Below are 22,032 nucleotides of genomic sequence, written 5' to 3' on the forward strand. Positions count from 1 at the left end.
AAAATATTTTGTAAGACTAAAAAATATATTTTTTTAAAAAATACAAAATCTAAATAGTATAATTTGAAAAAATCTTGTAAAAGAAACATACCCAAATAATATATAAGGTGTGTTATATTTGCAAAAAAGACACCATTTCCAAAAAAAAAAAATAATATATTACACGCAGTCGTTTTTTTTTATTTTTTAAATATTTTCTTATAGTTCACGTAAATATATATATATCCATTAAAACTAGAGCGGACAAAAACTGACCTGACACGACAACCCGACACAAAATAATTGAATTTGAGTCAAAAATTTCAATCCAATTATGTATATGGGTTGACACGAACCCGACACGATAATAAACGGGTCGGGTTAGGATTGAGATTCTCAACTCAAACCCGACACGACAATTCGATTATAATATATTAATATTGATTAATATATTTATTATATATGTAAAATAATCATAATTTATTAATTTTCTCGTAAATTAATTTAAACTAAGTTCAATTTTAAATAATTCAACCTAATTTATGCTCAAACTAATAAAAACTAAACAACGACAACGCAACAAAAAATTATTTAATTTGAATAAAAAAATTCGACTTAATTATATATACGAGTCAACCCGAACCCAACACGATAATAAACGAGCTGAGTAATTAAACTCGTTTAAAATATTCAACCCGACACGAATCGACCCATTGCCCGCTCTACTTCAAACTATTTTACAAAACAAATGTAATTATAAAAATAAAATAAAGTATAGCCTAAAAATGATCGGCAAGTAAACCAAACATATCCAGGAAGATGTCTAGTGTAGCCCATTAAATACTTTTTAATTAAAAATAAAAATAAAAAAAAAATTTGTAAGATTAGACCCAAACATGATTTTGATTTGGATCTTACTGTTCATACAAAATTGGGGAATTTTACAATTAATATTAGCGTGGCTATTATTGGAATTAGGCCATGCACAAAGAGTGTACAACTGTACAAGCACTTCTTTATATAAATATTTTTGAAATTTTCACGATTATTTATTTATAATAAATTTTCGTAAATATTTATATCGACTACTATTTTTTTATTTTTTTTATTTTTTATTTCTGTCATTATTTTTTTCAATAATTCAAATTCTTAAATAAAATGAAACAATAGAAAAATGATAATAGATGATTAAATTAAAGAGAATTAATTTAGAAAATAAAAATTAATTATTTTATTTCATAAAACAAAAAGTTAATGCTCTTATTAGAGATCCATTGACTTACGTCCTTAACCTCTAGAAAAAATCGAAATGGTTGACTTTGATAGTGTAGCTGAAATTATTATCATCCTATACTTCCTCAACCTTTAGATATATAATTGAGCATACAGTTAGTTACATACATAGTCAAACTCGTCGCTTTCGACAGTTATTTCATTCAGTACTCGAATCTACAAAGATATCTATATAAACAAACACAAACTCAAGCCAGAATCAGACAAACATCAACAATGCCATCACCTACAGGACACACATCCATGTTGTCTTCACTTACCACAATAATCCTCTTCTGCACATCACTTCAATTTCCATTTCCATTTGTTGTTATGAGTTCAGACACTAATCAACAACAGCTCGAAGCAGCTGCACTTTTGAGATGGAAAACCAGTCTTGACAATGAAAGCCAACCAATTCTCAACTCCTGGAATGCTTCTGCAGAAACCCCTTGTCAATGGCTAGGCATCGATTGCCAGAATGGAAGAATCTCCCAACTGAATCTCTCCCACAAAGGGATCGTGGGTACTCTTCATCATCTCGATTTCTCGTCCTTACCACATCTGATTACGTTCGATCTGTACAATAATTCATTCTACGACACTCTCCCACCTGCCCTCGGAAACCTTACAAAGCTCCACCACTTCGATGTCTCAAGAAACTCTTTTTCAGGGAACATTCCATTTGAGATAAGTTTCCTGTCAAATTTGAGAGTTCTTTGGTTCGATCACAACTTTTTCACCGAAAAAGTTCCTGAGCTATTCACCAATATGAAGTTCCTAATCGACGTGAACTTCCACCAGAATATGCTGACAGGGCAAATCCCATCTTCCATTACCAATCTGACAGAGCTTAGAAGCTTCTCCTTCTGTAATAACCAGTTATCTGGTCGGATCCCTAATGAAATTGGGGATAATATGAGGCTTCTTGAATCCATGGCACTCTGTGATAACAGTTTCACAGGTCCTATTCCTGCTTCCATAGGTAACTTGACAAATCTTAAACTTTTGGGTCTGCAGATTAATATGTTGTCTAGAATACCTCCAGAGTTTGGGAACTTGCAGGCCCTTAGGGACTTGAGATTGTTCATGAACAATTTGAGTGGTGAAGTACCTGTAGAATTCGATAACTTGACACATCTGCAAGTTATGACACTGAGTGTCAACAATCTCACCGGCCGAATGCCGCAGAATGTTTGTCTTGGTGGATTGCTTAGGAACCTGTCTCTTCATACCAATAAATTCGAAGGGAATATCCCTAAGACTTTGAGAAACTGTTCTAGCTTGTACACTCTTCTTCTCTATGGTAACAACCTTACAGGAAATGTGTCTGATCATTTCGGGGCCTATCCGAATTTGTTCTACATAGATATAAGCCATAACAACCTCACTGGTGAAGTGTCTCCGCTATGGGGAGCTTCGAGTATTCTAAACGGCCTGTTAATGTCGAACAATATGATTTCGGGAACCATTCCTTATCAACTTGGGTATCTGTCTGAGTTGAAGGTTTTGGACCTGAGTTCAAATCGAATAGTTGGAACTCTTCCCACAAGCCTTATAAGCTTGCCCCTGTTGTATAGGCTTAAGGTGAATGATAACAAACTCCATGGCAGGATTCCTGTGGAAATTAGAAACCTTCATGATATCAGAGAGCTTAGCTTAGCTGGAAATGATTTTGATGGAGCAATTCCAATTGAGGTTGCAGAGTGCATTAATCTTCAAGTTTTGAACTTGAGCATTAACAGGTTTGATGGAGCTATTCCAACAGGGATGGGGGAGTTGAGCTTCTTACAAGTTCTTGATCTGAGCCAGAACGCGCTTTTTGGTGAGATACCGCTAAGTTTGGGAGAGTTGCGAAGCATCGAGACACTAAATCTCTCCCACAATTTCTTGTCTGGTTCCATCCCTTGGAGCTTTCGAGAAACTTCAAGTTTAGTTTCTATTAATGTTTCTTACAATGAATTGGAGGGCCCTCTTCCCCAATCGAAAGCCTTTCGTGACGCTGAGTTTGATGATGTGAAGAATAATAAAGGTTTGTGTGGTAATATTACAGGCTTGCAACGATGCCATTCATCGAGAAAGCACGAAAGAGACTTGGTTGCAATAATAGTGCCTGTAGTCGGAGCTTGTCTTATCGCCACGGTTGCTGCTATCGCCATTTTCTTACATTCGAGATCAAAGAAGAAAGATGTCGAAGCTAATGTAAATGATCCGAGTAAAAACTTGTTTGCAATTTGGAGCTACGATGGAAAAATGGTGTACGAAAACATCATTGAAGCTACCGAAGATTTTGATTCTAAGCATTGCATTGGGACGGGAGGATTTGGAAGCGTATACAAAGCCGAGTTAGACGATGGAAAAGTTGTTGCAGTAAAAAAACTACACGAAGGACTCGAGAATTCCAAAAGTTTTACAAGTGAAATTCAAGCTCTAACACAGATAAAGCATCGAAATATTGTCAAACTACTTGGCTTCTGTTCGCATTCGCGGCATTCCTTTTTAGTGTACGAGCTTCTGGAAGGTGGAAGCCTTATGACCGCGCTGTCTGATGATGACAAAGCTTCGGAGCTCGGCTGGATCGAGAGGGTGAACATCGTGTCTGGAGTTGCCAGGGCCTTACATTACATGCACCACGATGTTTCGCCTCCTATGGTTCATCGCGACATATCGAGCAAGAACATACTTTTGGATTGGGATCAAGAGGCTCATGTTTCCGATTTCGGCACTGCCAAGTGGCTGAAACCGGAATCTTCTAACTGGACTTCGTTTGCCGGCACCTTCGGCTATGCTGCGCCGGGTACGCCTAAAATCATCTGTTCTTCATCCGCGACTTGTAATAATTGTTAATGTTTGCTCATTTCGTGTAACGCAGAGCTCGCTTTCACAATGCAAGTGAACGAGAAGTGCGATGTCTATAGCTTTGGAGTTTTGGCCTTAGAAGTGATCATGGGGCGACATCCCGGAAACTTCATGCCATTCTTGTCCGGTGCCAGCGACACATTGTTGAGAGATGTACTCGACCCTCGGCTTCCATTGCCGGAAAGCGACATGGTGGGAGAGGTCGCGGCTGTCGTGGCGTTCGCCCTACGGTGTCTTTATCGAACTCCGCAATCTCGGCCATCGATTCAACAACTTTCTGCATATCTTGCTACAGAGAAGTCACGGTTAAGTGAGTCACTCACTTTCATTAGAATAGCTGACCTTTGTAACCTTCACGAGTTGTAGATAAAATGAGGTTCTTGAATTATTACATTGTTGAAATGTAATGTAAGCAGCATTGATGGAGAAATAATTCTCTGAGGTTTTTGTCAACCTTAAATAATTGATGATAATGCATTGCAGGCCATCCCTAGGGAAAACGATGGCTGTTCGTACACCAAAATGGATGTTTTTCTGTATTACAAAACCATGGCCCTATGCCATTATTGACATGGGAACATACCTAATGAAATGCCCAAAAACACAGACAAGATTTGTCCCAAGAATGAACAAATGAAGACCTTGCAAGAACAACAGAATAAATTAAATGTGGCTTCTTGCTCTCTCTCTTTTGTATCTACAACAAACAATCATCTAACTCTCTAATCACAGTCCAACCCGCAGACTTCAAGAACGATCCCGGCTCTCGACACGAACGGATTGATGCGAACCCAAAGCAACGAGAACACAGAAGCCAAAAGAATCGACCAAACCCCGATGATGGTAGGAAGCCTGTCCTGTTTCCCCATGAAACCTTTGAGGAAAGGATATAAATGAACGATGACCCAAAATGCGAAGAACAGCTTCCCAAATAGAGGTCCCCATGACTCGTATCCGTTGTTTATGGCGTCCGAAACTCCAACTATGACGCCGATGATGTTGATGATCATCAAAGTCATGGGAGGAATCAAAAGTGTTGTCCACTTGAACAGGTACAGCTCAGACGACTCTCCATCGTCGGCTGCCTTCGAAGTAACTGTGAAGTTTGTGTTTACGCCCGCCAGAACCTTTAGCAGGCCTTGGATTAGAGCAAACAGGTGCGACGACGCGCCACCAATCACCCAAAACTGCTCGTTTCTCCACCAGTCGTCGATTCCAACTCCTCCCCACTGCATTTCAAGAATGCTCGTTGCAGCTATCGATATAAACAGGGCCATGAAAATTATACTAGCATAGTTGCTGATCTGCGTTTAATAAAATACCGTCAGCTGAGTTACATGTAGCGCGCCGTTTAGAAAAAAGATTTAGGACAGCTCGGCTCACCTCAGGGACGATGAATTTCCCGGTGAGAAGACAAACTGCTGGCAATGTGCAATAAGCTATCAAGGGAAGGGATGTCAATGGATAGACAACCGAGTTTATGTACGAAAATCTCTCTAGTGGTTTGAGGCCACACCTGTATCCATACCAAATAGGGCAATGCTTGCTCAAGAGAATTTCGACAGATCCTAAGGCCCATCGCAGAACCTGATGTAATCGATCTGAAAGATTTATGGGAGCTGATCCTTTGAATGCAGGTCTTTTGGGGATGCAGTAAACTGATCGCCAGCCGTGGCAATGCATCTTAAACCCGGTTAAGATATCTTCGGTAACAGAACCATAAATCCATCCAACCTAGTGATAAAGAGTCGTTAGCTTGATCCCTAAATCGGAAAAAAACAAAACAAAAGCTTTAATGAGGATAAGTTGTCGATTTAGGCCACACCTCCTTCCCCCATTCTGTTTTGTCTTCATAACCACAGCTAATGACATGGATAGCCTCTTTCAGGAGTGACGCCGATGATGAGCCTAGAGGAATGTCGCCTTGTTCCACAAGTGTCGATGCAATAAAAATTGGCGACTGTCCGAATTTTTTCTCTAACTTGATCTGGTGCTCGAGGGGTGAAACAACGTTGTCATGTCCTGCCATAAACAACGTGTTCAAGTGAGTGAATCGATTAAAAAGAAAAATGGTCCATACGTTCATTTTTTTCTCACCATTTAATCCTTCCTCGATGTTTTCAAGTGCATGAACTTGAGTCGAAGCTTCCCTGTTCTTGATCCTTTTCTTGTTATCCTTCGATCTCCCTTTCTTGTTCGGTTTTCTCGATCCACAACAGCAACAACACCATTTTGGCCAGCAATTGCATGTCTTGCCTGGGGGTTTCACTTTCTTGGGAGCATCGTAGCCGTATAGTGCTTGCCTTCGGAAGACACATCCTGTTCCCACGTAAATCGGACCTTGGATCCCATCAAGCCCTTTCATGTTTATCTGTTAACATTAAAGACATCAAAATTCTTACCACAAATGCATCAAATACAATTCTTGCAAATCGAGCTCAAGAAACTATACGTACATCGAAGAAAACCACATTGCGATTCGAATATCTATCATGCAGATCAATTCCATCGAATCTTTGTGGGAATTGGACATAGCATATCTTCTTCCCAGATTGAGGGTCCATCATGAAGCACATTGCCTCCCTGAGTGCCTTGCTGTTATTTATATAATGATCACAATCAACATTGAGTATGTAGGGAGCATTCGAGATAACAGCCGACACCCGTATCTGGAAACAGAAAAGATCTTACATCAAATAACCAATCCTTTGCAAAGCAAAACATCAATACCAGAAAGATAGAATAACAGTCACCAAAGCATTCATGGCGCCGGCTTTTTTGTGATGCTCGAATCCAGGTCTTTTCTCGCGGGAAATGTATACAAGACTTGGCAACTCATTCCCTTCAATATCCCGAACTCCATTTTGTCCTAAGAATACCTGCCAAGCCATACAAAGTAGTAGATTCTTTAGTTCAAGTGGCAACAACATCGTAGAAAGATTGTTATTACAGTTGTCCTAACCTGGATCATTCCCGGATGATCCCTGACATTATTTCCCGGCCATGGAGTTCCATCTTGCATTGTCCAACCCTCCTCAGGAACCTTTTGTGCCTTGGAAACCAATCCATTTATTCGAACTTTGAACTCTTCATATTCTCTCTACGACATAAAAATATGCATTGGTTGCTAAAACAAAGGCAAGCTAGATCTAACTTCAACTCAAGTATATGTAGCAATATATACCTTCATTGCGCGACGCTCCATAACAAATGTTGGATCTACTTTGTCTCTCAAGTAATCGACCTTCTGTGCAAAATACCATTCGGGCGCTCGAGGTTCTATTCTAAATTTCTTGCAGAACGGGACCCATTTCCTGGCGAACGCTGATGTCTCGGTCAGAGCTTCGAATGTCAGCATTGCGGCGCCGTCATCAGAGACATAGCAAGCAACTTTGTCGATTGGGTAATCCACAGCAAGTATAGAAAGAACTGTGTTTGCAGTAATGAGTGGAGGTTCCTTCATTGGATCCACAGTACTAACGAATATATCAACGGGAGCTAACTCAGATGGCTTCCCTTCCTTCTCATACCTACAAAAGATAATCAACAGTCAATAAAAATGGATTGAAATGTCGTAAAAGTCATGACTTGTAAGCACAAATGGCAGTTTACACTTGTACCTGAGGCTGAGTCGATCAAGGTATGTTTCTCGCTCAATCGGGAACCATTTTGGGAACTGATCAAAGATCCATGATGCGGCGAACCATATCTCACATATAATTGAAGTTAGCCACAATCCATAGGCATCATTGACAGGGTGAAGAATTCTGTAGTGAAAGAACAATCCGAGAATAGCCATTCGGAGAAGAATGATAATTCTGTAAGGATTTATCTTGCTTGAAGGAATCGGGAGCTTCCTAGAAAGTGGTTGTCTCCCTTCATCCATCCTGTCAATTTAGTACAACAATAGATATCATGATCATTCCTGTATTGAAACAATCGAATCAGAAAGCGTGGACCTACATTGGTAAATCATGAACACCATCTGTATCTGCCCCATGCTTGATCACTTGAAGTTTATCGTTCTGATTTTTCTTCCAATCCTCCATTTTTTCCTTCCATGAAATCGTACCGTATCCATACACAGCCAAGTCTTTTGTAGGATCCATCGGGCGCGGCTTCACTGCAAAATTAACAGATGCATTAAACATCCAATCCATTTACAATAGCCAAACAACAATTCAGAAATGAAACTCACTCGTCATAGACGAATCACAGAATGGCATAGGATGGACACGATTTCCTCGGCCGACAAAAGGGGGAATAATGAGAGCATGGTTGTCTGCAAAACTTGTATCATCCTTCACCAAGAAAAATGTTATCTTAACATACAAAATAGAACAAAATTAAGAAAAAGAACGATGAAAATATTGAGGTGGATTAACAACCTCTTGGCCATAAGTAAGGAGAGGAATGTCTGGATTGATAGCTGAGCCTTCCATCTCTGAGGGAACTGTGATTCCAGAGGCACATCGTCCTATATTAAACCCCTCGGTGACATGCCGGAGATCTCTACCCCTCATTTCATCACATTTATAATCAAATTCATTACACAAATCGTCGAATTCATCTTCCTCTTCATCTCCATCAACTCTGGGACTTCCTGATTACAACATTGCTTGTTAACCAAGTATTCTCAATCCCGAACAATCGTATTCCATAAATGTGCCCCAAATACAGGTATTGCTTGCAGACATTGAGACACACCGATTATTACCTTTGATACGCTTGTATCTGGTTTTGCACTGAGGACAGGATTGATTACCCTCCCTTCTTTCATATTCATAGCAGGGTCGACAAACTGGGAATGCACATTCATTGCAGGCAACAAAAGGCTCCCCATCAACAGTTAATTCAATCTCATCTTCACAAATTAGACAGATCTGTCCACTCAACTCCTTCACCGAAGTCACCTGCGGACAGAAAGAATGAAACTTGAGCTAATTGAACAGAACGAGGCTCTTCAGGAAGAAATAACAAATTGAATACTATACATGCTGACTTAGGGCAATCGACCAGAAGTTAACAAGAAATATAAAAAAGAACATTAATTCGTGTAAAGAAATTAATGACATATTCTGAAAACTCACTCTGCCAATCTCATCAGCATTGATGAGTACAAACTCATTCCTGTTGTGCGAACCAGCTACAAGCCTCCCTTTAGTATCCATACCCAGTAAGAAACAAGAGAATCCCTCAAGAACTGTTCTTTTCCCAGCCTTCAAAACCAGTGGGAAGAGAGGGCCAGAAGAAAGAATATCATGTCTTTGGCGAGAAAAAATATGCACACGTCCAGAAAGAATGCAAGAGATGTAGAGGAGTCTGTCTGTCTGTTCTCTTCTCTTTTATACACTTGAAGCTCTTCTCATTAAACAATGAACTGAAAGTGAGAGAACACTAGACCTAAAAAGAAGAACAAAAACAATGGTGCATTCAATATTTCAATGTGGGCCAAAGAATGAGAGCTCTCTTCTCTTGGCTCTAGTGGTGACTGTTTCTCTGTGTTTTCCCCTGAATTCGTGAATTGCCTTTGATTCTTTTCTTGAGGGTAACCCTTCTCTCTCTTCCCCTCTCTCTCTCTAATAAGCAGGTCAGGGATGAATCGAATACCCGGGGTAGAAAAAGGGATCGAGTACGACAAAGACATTTATAATAGTATTATTTTTTTTACTATGATTATTATTTATTTCTATTGACAGACAAGGAAAAATAAGACGAGTTGTGTAGTGTAGAACAAACTACAATAAATAGAGTAGTTGGGAAAAGGTTCACCCAACGCTTATGTTGGAAGAAATGTTCGTACAGAAGAAGGAAATGAAAAGAAAAGCAAGCCCAGAATCGAAATGATGAACAACACCGATCACCTTCTCCACCACATTTATGTTATAATGAAAACTCGTCGGTGGTTTGATGATGACGACGAAGGTGTTTGTTAGCCTTTTGGTTTGCTTCATAATTCATATTGTGTTTTACAAAAAGCGGAGATCAACACAAACTAAGCATACCAACAAAATAGTTTGGGATAAAACTTGTGGACTATGGTGGAAAAGTTTTCACTTTTTCTTCTTTGTTTCGACCAAATCCGCTGAGGGCCAAAATTTTAGGAAATAAAAAATGAATCTTTGCCTTTTACCAAAGCAATTATTATAATAAATTCAAGAACCCAAGGTAAGAGCTCCGTTCCTCTTTTAGTCACATGACAATGGCGTCACTCCCCAGCATTTGAAGCAATTGTTTTTATTATTACTGTTTGATAAAAATTAAGAAAATCCGTATCTGTAAATTTAATTAGATCAGTGCCGTGCCCTAATTTGGCATTCTCATTAGAGGTAATCCATTCGTTAGGCACACTTGTTTTTTGTGGGACTTTCCTGCTTAATCTGCAAATGTAGTAAGTGTACCTAAAAGAATAGAAGGTGAAGGAGGAGGACATGGTCAGAAGGTTCAACCCACCCTACCATGTCCGAACAGTACTGAAGCAGCTGGCAATGGCTGCATTGCTTCAAAGGGGTCAGTTTATCCGATGGCGATGATGCCATTAAAACCCCACAAAACTGCACTTGCTGTTGGATAGTTTTTATGTGCCAAAATGGGACTCTAGCTTTTTGGTTTTGGCACGATTTGGGTTGGCATCCCCAACACACAAACAGCAGTAATAGTAGTAGTACACAGACACAGTGCCAATGCCATGTGATGATGCTTTCATTTAATTTCATGGTAAGAAGAGTTGTTGGATGGATGAATCTACAGACTCTGGTTTTGGTCTAAGCCCATGTAGTGAATCTACACCGTTCATTTTGTGGGGTCCCCACAGTGCACCGCCTGGATTCACGCCGGAGCTGAGGACCAGGACCTGGCTGGAATTATAATGAAATGAGCTTGGTTAATTTCCAGTGGCAGTGATTAATTAATCAATGAAATGGTCTTAGCAGGATTTCAAACTAATCTGGACTGCCATTATACTTATAGACATTGAAATGTAATTGGAACACATAATTTGCAACCAGTGATGAAGTTGTAATATATCCTGAACTTGGAGCAAATAAATAAATAAATAAAAGTTAGTGCAGCAGCTCGCTAACTGACATTAAACCTTGAACCATCCAACTGCCACAAAAACACATTATTATAGAAATTAAATACAATATGCAATTATAACTGCTACACTGCTATTCATAATTGCGGTGCTCTGCCAATGCCTTGTGCCTTTGCCCATTTTTAATCCGTACATGAAAATAAGGCTTCCAATTTGAATATAGTTTTTATTTGAATTTTAAAATAGAAAACTAATGCAGAATTGCGCATTGCTCCCGCCGTCCGGGCGTCTCTTGCTTTTTTTTGCCCAAGTGATTTTTTTTGTTTAATAATCTTTAATTTTTTATTTTTTTTCGTTTCTTACACAAAATCAAATTCGACAAAAATCATTAGTAACCATACAAAATTATAACCTACAAAAACTGGGATGAACAACAAATTCATCAATTCGGCTGAATTTGAACAGCTCTACTTAAAGGGTACTACAACTTCAATCTCATCACAGAGGTCTTTGGAGATTCGAGGGCGACCATAACAGATGCTGGACAAGATTGAGCCATACCTTAAACAGTGTAATCCCAGAACACTAATAAGCACTCTCAATTTAGAGTCGTCGTATTCCTCAGCTTCCGGGGATGTAGGCCAGCGAAAATCAACAGGATTTCTAATTGATTTCAAGAAACTATTCCCACAAGCAAGGGTGCTCCAGACTTGTCGGGATATCTCGGCAATGCAGTTAAACAGCCGTATCTTCACTTCCTCCTGTGGATTATCTTGATCGAAAATGGCACAATTGGGCTCGAAAGAGAGACAACATATGTCGCATTTTAAAAGAGGCGAGAGTTCTTGATGTATTTGCTTTGAGTCCCACAAGGAGCTTCCAGCAAGGGTCGAAAGGGATTCCCCGGCATTACCAAAGAAATTCGCAACGGCTGCTATGAGAGAAGATTCAGACATGAAAAGATGATGCACCACTCCGGCGAGCAACAAAGAATATGCAGCACTTGTCTTGTAATGTTTAAGGGAGTCTTGGACCATTTCCCTTTCGATTGCGACAACTTTGTTAGCAGAAGCCAATGTGATGTAAGCATTTTGAGAAAGGAAGTGAAAAGGATTCAGCTTCAGTTTCAGAGGCGATTCTGGCTCGTAACTGAGCAAGCTCTCGAGTTTCTCGCAGCATGATTTTGCATCGCCAATTGATAGATAGTCGCTTATCGTATCGTCAATACTTCCCAACACATCTTCGAGTTCAATGTTCAAAGACACCGGGCCGTCAATACTACCTCGATATGGTACCTATATGCGATATACAATGTTTACGATTCGATGTCTGATAAACTAAACTATCATCTTCAATTCTATCAAGGTTTAATGTCGATCATTCTTTCATCATAAACACATACAAAACAAAGGAAGCCTTACCTGAAGACAATAATCGACATAAGTGATAGGCATTGCGCTGCAGCGTTGACACCGGCAATTAAACCGATACTTCAGCCATAATTCTGATTGTCTCATCTCCTGCAAGAAGCCGGCGATGATTCAAAAAATCAATAAAGCTTATTCTAGGCCCTGCAAACTTAGAAATACAGACAACCTTAGGCTGCAGCAGATCGGTGTATGCAATCGTCACTTCGTCTCCTTTCCGAACACGTTTGATGCTACGAACAATAACTCGAGGACCATAGCCAGTTCCTTCTACACCAACACCCTAAACTAAAGTTCATATTTCAAGAACTCAGATCATAGATAATGAATTCACGTTAGAACATGATTTCAGACAATACCTGGAACAGCAAGATCAGTTTCCATCACCAAACTATGGTCGATTCCGTTTCCGGAGCCACTTTCTTTTGCAGCTGGAGCTATTCGTGAAGGCTGCTGCTGCTGCTGCATATGCTGCTCCTGCCCGAATGAAAACCTGTAAGAAGCATTCGGAGAACAACTATGGTTAATCCAAGAGAATGATGGACCATAAACAGCGACTCCTACTCTGCAGCCACTGTGATCTTGAACCTCGACAGCATTTGTCAGCACCAGACACAGCAACATCTCCTCTAACACATTCTCCTTCTCCTTCTCCGGCGACTCCGAATCGACGAGATTTTCTGCGCACATTCTCCTAGCCGTTGCTAGCAATTTTGCCCCCTCTTTTACCCTCTCAAAAAGGCTATCCTCGCACCTTTCGTCGATCATCAAATCCTCACGATTAGTCATTAGACCGGCAATTCTCTCCAAAACGCTGTCGTTTCGACAGGAATTGTTCACGGAATCTGGCGAATTTGACAAAACCCTAAATCGAAGCCTTTCGAAGAAGCGAAGAAGACGGATAGAGAGGCGGAGGTCGGAGGAGTCCTCCCACGCCGACGGCGACGACTGCCGGAAATTATGAAGCAGGTGAAGCTCGGCGTAGGAAAAGTTGATGGAGGATTCGAGGGAAGAGCAGTGAAGGGAGCAGTAAAGTGGAGTGTGGATGACGTCATCGGGAATAAATCGATGATCTAGATGAGAGGCGGAGTGAAAGGGGCGCGGCGGCAGAGGCGAGAAGCAGGCGGAGCAACGTGAGGCGAGGTCGGAATCTTGCAAGACGAAGGCGAGAGGGTAGACGGGTGGGGTTAAGTCGCAGCCTATGGCTATGTCTTCAGTAGCTCTCATCTCCATTTTAGGCATCTGAGAGAGCTCGGTAAGGTCAAAACAGACTATCCGTAATAGGGGCCTTCTAAAATGGAATAATAAAGTTGAAATCTTTTCATGTAATTGTAGTTATGTGAGCTTTATACATACACTACACATATACAAGAACTTTCTTGTTCCGTATGACGAGGATGTAAAGATACAGGGATTTGTTTGTTACCAAACTCATCTATCAATGGAACAACACTGACTCTACTGGTTGTCTTTCAGCGAGGTTTCGATGCGTCGGATGAACTTGTCTGCAGCCATTGCGCCTTCCTGCAAAACATGGAGAAGAAGGTAAGCCATGGATGGATAATAGGGAAAACGATGATTCTGTGATTCATTTCTTACAAAACGATCGCAGGGCTTTCCATCCTTGAACAAGATGAATGTTGGCAATGCTGTTATCTCATACTTGTCTGCGATCAGGGGATGCTTCTCTGTCTCGATTGTCACCACTTGGAGCTTGTCTTCCATGGAGGTGCTCACTTCTTCCAGAATAGGAACCATGAATTGGCACGGGCCACACCTGAAATTAACGTCATCAATACAGAGCTGAATCTTTCCTCTGCAGATCAGAGGGATTTATGGTAGAAATGCTTACCAGGTAGCATAGAAGTCGACCAATACTGGTTTTTCAGAATTTCGCAGCAACTCATGGAAAGAAGAAGCAGAATGCTCCGATGATGCAACCTGATTGGGTAAGCATTAATCAAACCCTAAATCGAAACTGATTCGAATTAAACACAGATTCGATCAAATTTTATAATTACCAGACTAAGTCCACGGCGACGGAGGGTAGGGTTCCGGCGCTGGTTTCGGAGCCCTAACGGAAACTGAAGCGAAGAAAATTGCAGAAGCTTCGAATTCGCAGACGCAGATGCAGGAAAGGCTCCACAAGCAATAGCTCTGGGGTTTGCAGCCGCCATCAGGTTCATCGCCATTATCGGAATTCGAGGAGAATTGAGCTACAAGTTTGGGTGCTCTTTATAGCATACATACCAGACCAGATCGATATCTTCGCCGTGAAGAAGACTCAAACAATAATATAAAAATCTTGATCGGCATTTGATGTGGCGTGGAGTATGGAATTGAACGTCTACATCCACACGAGAAAGCAATCGAATATATTAATCAGGTACTGATGATTGATGAATTTATCAATCATGTGCAGGTATGAACAAAATATTTGATTTCCCTTTCTGCATTATCATGCTGATCACCATGACTGATCTTTACAAACTCTGCACATCCAGAGATTATACACAAATTGTATTTATAGAACAAGAATAGAACTTTTACATATATACTGTTTACATACAACTTATAAGATCACACTCATATGGACGATGAATTTTTGTAATTTGGAGTCTATCAACTTCTCCTTCTGGAAGTTTGGTTCTTGCTCCGAATAATTTGGAACACAAACACCACAAGTGATAGCAGTAAAGTCGAGCCGGCGATGATGGGAATGCACATTTTGCACTTCTTCTCACGAGGCCGGTGCTCCGGTTGCTGCGTCGTTCCAGGTCCACCTTCTGCTGTCTCTTCACTCTCTGTTTCGCCTTCTCGAATGTGATCTTGATTGTCAATTTTCTGTTGATCATGGTCTTCATCTTTTGCAGTTTCATTAATTTCTTGAATCTCTGGTTCCAGTTTCTGAGCTTGTTTATCTTCCTCAGGAGGAACTTCCCTGCTTGGAAAACTTTCCATGCCACTCATTGTTTTTCGATCTTCTTGCTCCTTTTCCTTTTGATCATCATCATCTTTTTCATCCGAGTTATTAGAAACTGACGGTGCTTCGACTTGCTTCTCTTTTCCGAGCTTTGCATTTGCTTCTGATGACATTTCATCAATCTTTTGAACCTTTTCAACTGCAATCTGCAGAGACCCTGAGCCCTCTTTGACAAGCCCCTGGTTTTCTTTGATCTCCTCAATGGTCGTCCCTCGAATCCCTTTAACCTTCTTCGGCATTGTAATTGTCAGCGTTGACTCATTATTGAACTTGGCCTTAATCATGTCTAGAATCACCCCATCTGGGATTCTGAAAACCTTCTTGAACCCCTTAGTCTCTACATCTTTCTTGTACACTTTCCCCCCAACGATGACCGTCTCCTTCACCTGCTGTTCGCCGCTTAAACCAATCAGAGTCCCATCCTCGTTGATATCAATCTCTATGTTTCGTCGCCTGTAACCTGAGGAGAAAAGGAAAGAACTCTTAAGAGACCAAAGTTTTCAGCTTAGGGATCAAATATCACAAAAAAATGGAACCTTTCAGATGAGCAGTGAGTATGAACATTGAATCGGTTTCATGGGACAAGAAAACAGGGCCTGCCCGATCTTTCGTGAGCTGGAAATCGGAGGTGAATTCATCTGCAACTCTGGTGAGTTTAATCCCTAAATCCAACTCCATTCTGTATTGAATTCCTGATGCAGTCTGATGGAATTAAAATGTTGACATCGTTATTTAAGAAGAAAACAAGGTTGTGTGCAAGTAAAGAACAAATGCTTTACTTGATCAAGTTTGTCAATGGAACAGTGAAAAAACAAGAAAAGAAAACTTCCCTTATTTCCCATGGAGGGAACTTAAGTTCAGAAATGAGTCGACACGTTTTGGACATGTTTTGCTTTGATTCTTCAACCTCAAGCTTTTGAATTTGTTCTTGTGTGTTGGGGTTACCAGTCATGTCCTACAAACTACCCAATGAATTGCAGTAATTGCAGTGCCAGGCTGCCAGCCAAAGTGTGTGTACAAAATGTTAGAGGGGAATCTCCTCCATTATGTTGCTTCATTAATACAAAAAGCTTCACGGCCCCTGCTATCTATCTGTATAGACCATGCCCAATTGCTGCTTGCTGCAATGGCTGGGCTGCCATTAAAACAACTTTTAGCATTTAAAGGTCAGCAAATTGTTGTCCTTACACCTAGTGCCAGATAGCACCCTCCTGGGGGGTGAGGCCCCTGTGCAAATACTGGCCTCTCAACTCTCAAATATCTCTCTCTCTCTCTCTCTCTCTCTCTCTACTCGCCAGCTAAATTTGTTCCAGAAATTAAGATATAAGGATCCCCATAGCCTCTGGTTTCTTCTCTAATTTTGCAGCAGCAGAGAGATATTTCAATGACCATTTTGATAATATATGTTAAATATACGTGGCAGTTTTGCCCATCATTTTATAGGTATCTCCATCCATGTGAATAATGAAGTTCTTGCTGGTGGGCTTTGTTCATCAATGTGGTGAGACATGGCATGACACTAGAAGAAAGAAGACACCTGCCCTGTCTAGGTTAACCACATGTCTTGCCTAAAAAATCTGACTGCAACTAAACTTGCTGCATGATTGAACGAAACTTACATTGAATTCCAATTTGAACCTGAGATTGCAATGTACAGACACAAAAGTAAAGATCCGATTTTTCACTCTAACTTGTTTACATAATGATGATTGTGTGATACATACAAGAGATTTCAACCCCACTTTCGAACCACAAGAATTATTACTACTTACTATCATTATTATAATTGTTTCCATTCTCAAGAAACCAAAATTCACAAAACATGCATCTTGATCTTGATCTGATCAAGTTTCATCAGTCTCCTCCACCTGTCGAGTCGAGCCCTTGTGTCCTGTTGCGAACAATTCTCCGGAACACTTCTCTAACTTGTCGTTCCAACGGATCGAGCCCGTCCTTTAGAGATTTACACACATTTCCCGCTTCCTCGACTGTAATTCGCAATTCTCTTTCCTTCTCCTCTGGTAATGGGAGCTGTGTGTTATCGACAAGTTCGTTCAAATGGCGTGCGCATTGCTCAATCTCATATATCTCCTTCAGCAATCCACAGGCGTTTCGCCTAGCCCGTTTCTTTGACTCTTCCAATATCCTCTCGTGGAGGGAAAGAATTGGACCTGCCCACAAGAACTGCTTGCTTATTGCAAAGTGTGTCTGAAGACCGCGATCTTGGCAGGGGATCGCCGCCACAAGAGCCCACATAACAAACAGCAGAACATAGCTCATTGTAAAGACAGCTAAATTAAGACCATTGGTGGATAAGATCTCATTGGAGCGAGGAGCTACGAGGTTGTTGCTGATGGCTTGGAGCTGTCTGGCAGCAGACCAATTCCTCGACACACTCCATGAGAGTGACCTGAAATGGCCCAAAGACTTGTGCTCCTTGTGCAAATTGTTGCGGCCGAAAGATCGATTTCTATGTGCAAGTGCAGTAGATGACTCCTTCTCGTCGAGCATTCCGATGGTGAGATCGATCAGGGCTTTCTTGGCCCTGCGAATTTGCCCTTCTCCGATGCTCCTCTGATTGTCCAATGCACAGAGGACAATCTCCAATGGCTTCTGCCACTGTCTCATCTGCTCAATCCCATCTCTAATGGCGTTGCAGACATCCAGTGCCTTAACGCTCCGCTCAAAGAAGTCGGAAATCTGACGCTCCAATGGCGGTTTATTCAGATAAGGCTGGTTGTTGAAGAGAATTGCCCTGAATTCTTCGTGGCAGCAGAGGAACGCGTCTAGAAGCTTCCGTAACCATGGAATTGAGAGGAGCTCGCCGGAGTCCGCCGCCGACAGATCGTGAAAGCGATCGGCGACTTGTCGCTGGAAGGCTTCCAATTCGTTTTCGAGGCCCGCCGGCGGCGACTCCATCGAGTGGGAGTGAACCTGATCGCGGCGGCGGCTCAGAATGGAGAATCCAAAGCTTGGAGAAGAAGAAGACGACGACGACGAAGACGACTGTTGAAACTCTGTCGCTGGCATTTCTCACCGCATACGTAATCGAAACACGAATGTTTTTTTCTTTCGAAATCCTCCCTTGATTGCAGTAACCCGACCGACGAATTCTCTCCCAAGCCCACACAAGATTCAGACTTTAAAGGAAAAGCAGACAAAGACCCCAAGAAATATTGTAAGAGAGAGAATGGAAAGGAGGGTAGGGGAGTACGAAGACGATTTGAAACCCTAAACGAAAAGGGGGTTTTATATTGGGTGAGGTTCGGACCGCGTAAATTTGGGTTGCAGTTAAAGAAGAAGAGAGCTTTCAAAATTTATTGAAAAGTCTAGTCAAGAAGGTAAACCCACCATTCCTTATCTCCCCTTTCACTCCCAATCCTGCGTCCAATTTAGGACAGAATGGCTGCCATTAATGCTGGTTAATTTCTTTCTTACAGCCTGTAACCCTAGTTCTGTAAAACGGGACTCTTCCTATGGACGAAAGTGAAGAGTGAGCTTGAAGCTGAAGGAAGGAAGGAAAGCGCGCCCAGCGGTGTAGATTTATCCGGCGTCCAAGTCCCGGGGCCTCGTATAGCAACCACCGCGGAGTCGCTGGGGAATGGGGTCTGAAGTCATTTTTATTTGCAATACAGTCCCCCACATCTTTCAAATTCCACGATTATCCAGATTAATAATTTATAATAGAACGGGCTGGGTCTTTATAGGCGCGTAGGGTAGCCACTGACCGGGTCAGGTCAGGTCAGTCTACTCAAATCAAATTTCATTAATGGCACACCATAACATATATATATATATATATATACTCCAATTTGGGTTATACAATTAAGGGTTATAATTTGAATATAATGCTTATAAGATATGAACAGTTGAACTTTTTGTTTAATCTAGAGATTATGGATCATTTCCAGTTGAAAATTATTGGTAATTTGCACGTGTGGGGGTGGGGGTGCATTTTTCAAGAAAAAAGAGTTGACATTCACACTATACATGCAAATACCTATTTATTTGTTGGTATCATCAATAAGTGGCTATACTACAAAATCCTAGAAACGATCATTTCAGAATTCCCACGTAAATAAAAGATATTTAATTAATCGCGTTTCGACTTAATTAAGCTAACACAGTAATAATGGTTATTATTGATGATGATAATGATGAGGGATTGACCATTGAACTCAAATCCTCGTTACATCGCATTCCATAATGTATCCCCAATTTGATATAGCTTTCGTGTATTTGACGTCTTTGATGAATGACGTTGAATATTATATATATATATATATGTATTATTGTTAGATTAGATTTCAATTCAAGTAAATAAAACAATTAATACTATAAATTTACATATAAAAGTAAATAAAAATATACATACGAGATAGAATGAATATATATATATTTTTTAAAAATATTAGATAAAAAAAATCACCTAATATAAAATTTGATTTTTATTTGAATTTAAAATTATAATTCATAAGTTGACCTACAAAATTCAACACAATATTAATGACATATAATATATAAATTATGTTACTTGCTCTGCCTCAGAAACTATGGAACTATTACCAGAGTCAAGCTTTTAGGTTAGATGACAGATCGGTGAGTGCTTTCCCGCGATAGAGAAATAGATAGAGTGGGTTTACCCTGCTTTTTTAATAGAAGATTGGGTTGGTCCGATCCTGTCTTGCTCGGGCCTCAAATCAAAATCGGGGAGACTTCGTCACTTTTTTCTTTAAAGTCAAAGCGGAGTCGTGGATAAGTGTTCGGAGACCGTGAATGAGGCAATGAAATATTTCTCGCGATTGATTGAGGTCCGGGAATCAATTAATAGAGATGATGGGAGGAGAATAGTCTCGAACAAAAATGGGAGAGATGCACTGCTTTTCTTCTATGGTTCGTGGCGAGTGAATGGCAAATCTATCACCATTGGTGTATTCCCTCTCTCCCTATTGTATTGGTAGATACGAATTTAGATAAAATATAATTAATAAGTTATTAAAAAATATATTAATAAAAATAATTATAAATTAAAATTAAAATAATTAAATAATTTAATTAAAATAAAAAAATATAAAATTTAAAATATAATTAAAATGCGACAAATTATATTTTACAAATAAAAATAAAAAATAGAGACAAATTATACTGAAGATAGAGTAATATAATTAATACATATAAAACCAGCCATTAACCCATATAAAAATTGACAGTACACTGTATAAGCACATAAAATATATGAATATAATTATATTCTATTTAATTTTGGTCTCAACGGATTAACCACCACAACAAACACCTCTTTTATATATATATATATATATATTAGTGCTCGTTGGCGCTACGTTGCGCGTAGCATTGGCAGCGTTAATTTTTTTATATGTATAGTTGAAATTAATATAAATTTCATTTAAACAATCTAAATATTACTGTTGAGTTAAAAAATTAATAATAATAATAATAATAATAATAATAATAATAATAATAATAATGGTAGGAGGGTCTTGAAGGAGGTCGGAGAAGATAATGTCGGGCGAAGAAGGATGGACGGACGACACGGTGGTCGGACAAAAGGAGGACGGGGGAAGAAAGATGAGGGACGACACGGTGGTCGGACAAAATAAGGTCGGGCGAAGAAAGCTGCGGTGGCAGACATAGATGTTGGTCAAAAGGAGGTCAGCCGAAGAAGGATAAGACGTACGACATGTAGGTCGGGCAGAAGGAAGACGGGCGAAGAAAGGTGAGGGAGGTCACGGAGGTCGGACAAAATAAGGTCGGGCGAGGCAAGATGAGATGACAGACACGGAGGTAGGTCAGAAGGAGGTCGGGAGAAGGAGGATGAGACAGCCGACCCGGAGGTCAAACAAGTGAAAGGGCGGTCAGTTGGTCGCTTGATTGGGCGATTGATAACTCTTGATTTTGCCATATTTTATAGCTTATATTTATTTAATTATTTATTTATTTATGTCAAATTTTGATATCATTTATTTTAATTTATTCTAATAATTGTATTCATTTCATCTTGTTTGTATAATATTAAATTATTAGTTTTTAAGTGCAATTTATAATTATTTTGGTGTATAAATTAAATTAATTGATTTGTTTCTTGAATTATATTTTTTGCATTATTTATGTGCTATTTAAGTATTTAATTTTGGCTAAATTAATTTTATTTATTATCTATTTTAAATAAATATTTATAAGATGTTCATTATTTATATATGTAAAATAATGCTTGAAAACTGATTTGGGAGTCCAAAACTGGCCTTAAAAAGTGAAAAAATGGCTTCAGAAGCGAAAAAACAGTCACCGGCGTAAAAGTCAACAAAAGTCAACGGTCAACACCAGAAAGTCAACGTGCGAAAGTCAAAGTCAACCGGCCGCGCTGAAGACAAGCGACGGCCGCGCGGAAAACAAGCGACGGCTGACACGGAAGGCAAGCGACGGCTGACACAGGAAGCGATGACGGCTGCACGAAA

General features: G+C 40.1%; 6 protein-coding genes across 9 annotated transcripts; 1 reads left to right on the forward strand and 5 right to left on the reverse strand.

Moving 5' to 3' along the window:
• The first annotated feature begins 1,501 nt into the window (after positions 1 to 1,501).
• On the forward strand, positions 1,502 to 4,552 carry LOC127265305 (MDIS1-interacting receptor like kinase 2). Its single transcript, XM_051295047.1, has 2 exons — positions 1,502 to 4,048; positions 4,124 to 4,552. The coding sequence occupies exons 1-2, from the start codon at positions 1,516 to 1,518 to the stop codon at positions 4,474 to 4,476; spliced, it is 2,886 nt and encodes a 961-aa protein (XP_051151004.1). The 5' UTR covers positions 1,502 to 1,515; the 3' UTR covers positions 4,477 to 4,552.
• Positions 4,553 to 4,573: 21 nt separating this feature from the next.
• Positions 4,574 to 9,703, reverse strand: LOC127265303 (cellulose synthase A catalytic subunit 5 [UDP-forming]-like). Of its 3 annotated transcripts, XM_051295046.1 has the most exons (15): positions 9,201 to 9,703; positions 8,828 to 9,023; positions 8,499 to 8,713; positions 8,309 to 8,411; positions 8,074 to 8,233; positions 7,731 to 7,997; positions 7,295 to 7,640; positions 7,073 to 7,210; positions 6,864 to 6,989; positions 6,567 to 6,779; positions 6,208 to 6,481; positions 5,936 to 6,132; positions 5,627 to 5,844; positions 5,494 to 5,549; positions 5,275 to 5,414 (listed from the first exon to the last, which is right to left on the reverse strand). In XM_051295046.1, the coding sequence occupies exons 1-14, from the start codon at positions 9,279 to 9,281 to the stop codon at positions 5,495 to 5,497; spliced, it is 2,589 nt and encodes an 862-aa protein (XP_051151003.1). In that variant the 5' UTR covers positions 9,282 to 9,703; the 3' UTR covers positions 5,275 to 5,414; position 5,494. The 3 variants fall into 3 exon arrangements, with proteins under 3 accessions (XP_051151001.1, XP_051151002.1, XP_051151003.1); XM_051295045.1 differs by having other exon boundaries at positions 4,577 to 5,414; positions 5,494 to 5,844; positions 9,201 to 9,701; XM_051295044.1 differs by having other exon boundaries at positions 4,574 to 5,414; positions 5,494 to 5,844; positions 5,936 to 6,481.
• Positions 9,704 to 11,464: 1,761 nt separating this feature from the next.
• LOC127265239 (protein SET DOMAIN GROUP 41) lies at positions 11,465 to 13,815 on the reverse strand. Of its 2 annotated transcripts, XM_051294965.1 has the most exons (5): positions 13,138 to 13,815; positions 12,933 to 13,050; positions 12,743 to 12,843; positions 12,568 to 12,666; positions 11,465 to 12,441 (listed from the first exon to the last, which is right to left on the reverse strand). In XM_051294965.1, exons 1-5 carry the CDS (start codon positions 13,813 to 13,815, stop codon positions 11,614 to 11,616), a joined length of 1,824 nt encoding a protein of 607 aa, XP_051150922.1. In that variant the 3' UTR covers positions 11,465 to 11,613. The 2 variants fall into 2 exon arrangements, with proteins under 2 accessions (XP_051150922.1, XP_051150921.1); XM_051294964.1 differs by having other exon boundaries at positions 11,466 to 12,441; positions 12,933 to 13,815.
• A 136-nt stretch (positions 13,816 to 13,951) lies between these two features.
• LOC127265242 (thioredoxin Y1, chloroplastic-like) lies at positions 13,952 to 14,777 on the reverse strand. The gene is made up of 4 exons (XM_051294968.1): positions 14,595 to 14,777; positions 14,426 to 14,514; positions 14,173 to 14,350; positions 13,952 to 14,097 (listed from the first exon to the last, which is right to left on the reverse strand). Exons 1-4 carry the CDS (start codon positions 14,763 to 14,765, stop codon positions 14,032 to 14,034), a joined length of 504 nt encoding a protein of 167 aa, XP_051150925.1. The 5' UTR covers positions 14,766 to 14,777; the 3' UTR covers positions 13,952 to 14,031.
• Positions 14,778 to 15,193: 416 nt separating this feature from the next.
• LOC127265241 (uncharacterized) lies at positions 15,194 to 17,109 on the reverse strand. Its single transcript, XM_051294967.1, has 2 exons — positions 16,093 to 17,109; positions 15,194 to 16,016 (listed from the first exon to the last, which is right to left on the reverse strand). Exons 1-2 carry the CDS (start codon positions 16,232 to 16,234, stop codon positions 15,196 to 15,198), a joined length of 963 nt encoding a protein of 320 aa, XP_051150924.1. The 5' UTR covers positions 16,235 to 17,109; the 3' UTR covers positions 15,194 to 15,195.
• Positions 17,110 to 17,208: 99 nt separating this feature from the next.
• LOC127265240 (protein ROH1-like) lies at positions 17,209 to 18,944 on the reverse strand. The gene has a single exon (XM_051294966.1). It carries the CDS (start codon positions 18,584 to 18,586, stop codon positions 17,411 to 17,413), a length of 1,176 nt encoding a protein of 391 aa, XP_051150923.1. The 5' UTR covers positions 18,587 to 18,944; the 3' UTR covers positions 17,209 to 17,410.
• Between the last annotated feature and the right edge of the window lie 3,088 nt (positions 18,945 to 22,032).

The sequence above is a fragment of the Andrographis paniculata genome, unplaced genomic scaffold (genome assembly GCF_009805555.1).
Source record: "Andrographis paniculata isolate CXL003 unplaced genomic scaffold, ASM980555v1 Contig72END, whole genome shotgun sequence".
Taxonomy (NCBI): Eukaryota; Viridiplantae; Streptophyta; class Magnoliopsida; order Lamiales; family Acanthaceae; genus Andrographis; species Andrographis paniculata.

Bases quoted from the DNA above. Each gene is read 5' to 3' on its own strand.
- LOC127265305 (XM_051295047.1), top strand. From the start codon at position 1,516: ATGTTGTCTTCACTTACCACAATAATCCTCTTCTGCACATCACTTCAA. The intron at 4,049-4,123 runs GTACGCCTAAAA...CGTGTAACGCAG, and splicing joins CTTCGGCTATGCTGCGCCGG to AGCTCGCTTTCACAATGCAA.
- LOC127265303 (XM_051295044.1), bottom strand. From the start codon at position 9,281: ATGGATACTAAAGGGAGGCTTGTAGCTGGTTCGCACAACAGGAATGAG. The intron at 9,024-9,200 runs GTGAGTTTTCAG...TTCTGTCCGCAG, and splicing joins ATGCTGATGAGATTGGCAGA to GTGACTTCGGTGAAGGAGTT. The intron at 6,482-6,566 runs GTACGTATAGTT...TAATGTTAACAG, and splicing joins GCAATGTGGTTTTCTTCGAT to ATAAACATGAAAGGGCTTGA.
- LOC127265239 (XM_051294964.1), bottom strand. From the start codon at position 13,815: ATGCCTAAAATGGAGATGAGAGCTACTGAAGACATAGCCATAGGCTGC. The intron at 12,667-12,742 runs GTTGTCTGTATT...GGCTTCTTGCAG, and splicing joins CCGATCTGCTGCAGCCTAAG to GAGATGAGACAATCAGAATT. The intron at 12,442-12,567 runs GTAAGGCTTCCT...TATCGCATATAG, and splicing joins ATGTCGATTATTGTCTTCAG to GTACCATATCGAGGTAGTAT.
- LOC127265242 (XM_051294968.1), bottom strand. From the start codon at position 14,765: ATGGCGATGAACCTGATGGCGGCTGCAAACCCCAGAGCTATTGCTTGT. The intron at 14,515-14,594 runs GTAATTATAAAA...TTACCCAATCAG, and splicing joins GTCGCCGTGGACTTAGTCTG to GTTGCATCATCGGAGCATTC. The intron at 14,351-14,425 runs GTAAGCATTTCT...CGTTAATTTCAG, and splicing joins GTCGACTTCTATGCTACCTG to GTGTGGCCCGTGCCAATTCA.
- LOC127265241 (XM_051294967.1), bottom strand. From the start codon at position 16,234: ATGGAGTTGGATTTAGGGATTAAACTCACCAGAGTTGCAGATGAATTC. The intron at 16,017-16,092 runs GTTCCATTTTTT...TTTTCTCCTCAG, and splicing joins ACTCACTGCTCATCTGAAAG to GTTACAGGCGACGAAACATA.
- LOC127265240 (XM_051294966.1), bottom strand. From the start codon at position 18,586: ATGCCAGCGACAGAGTTTCAACAGTCGTCTTCGTCGTCGTCGTCTTCT.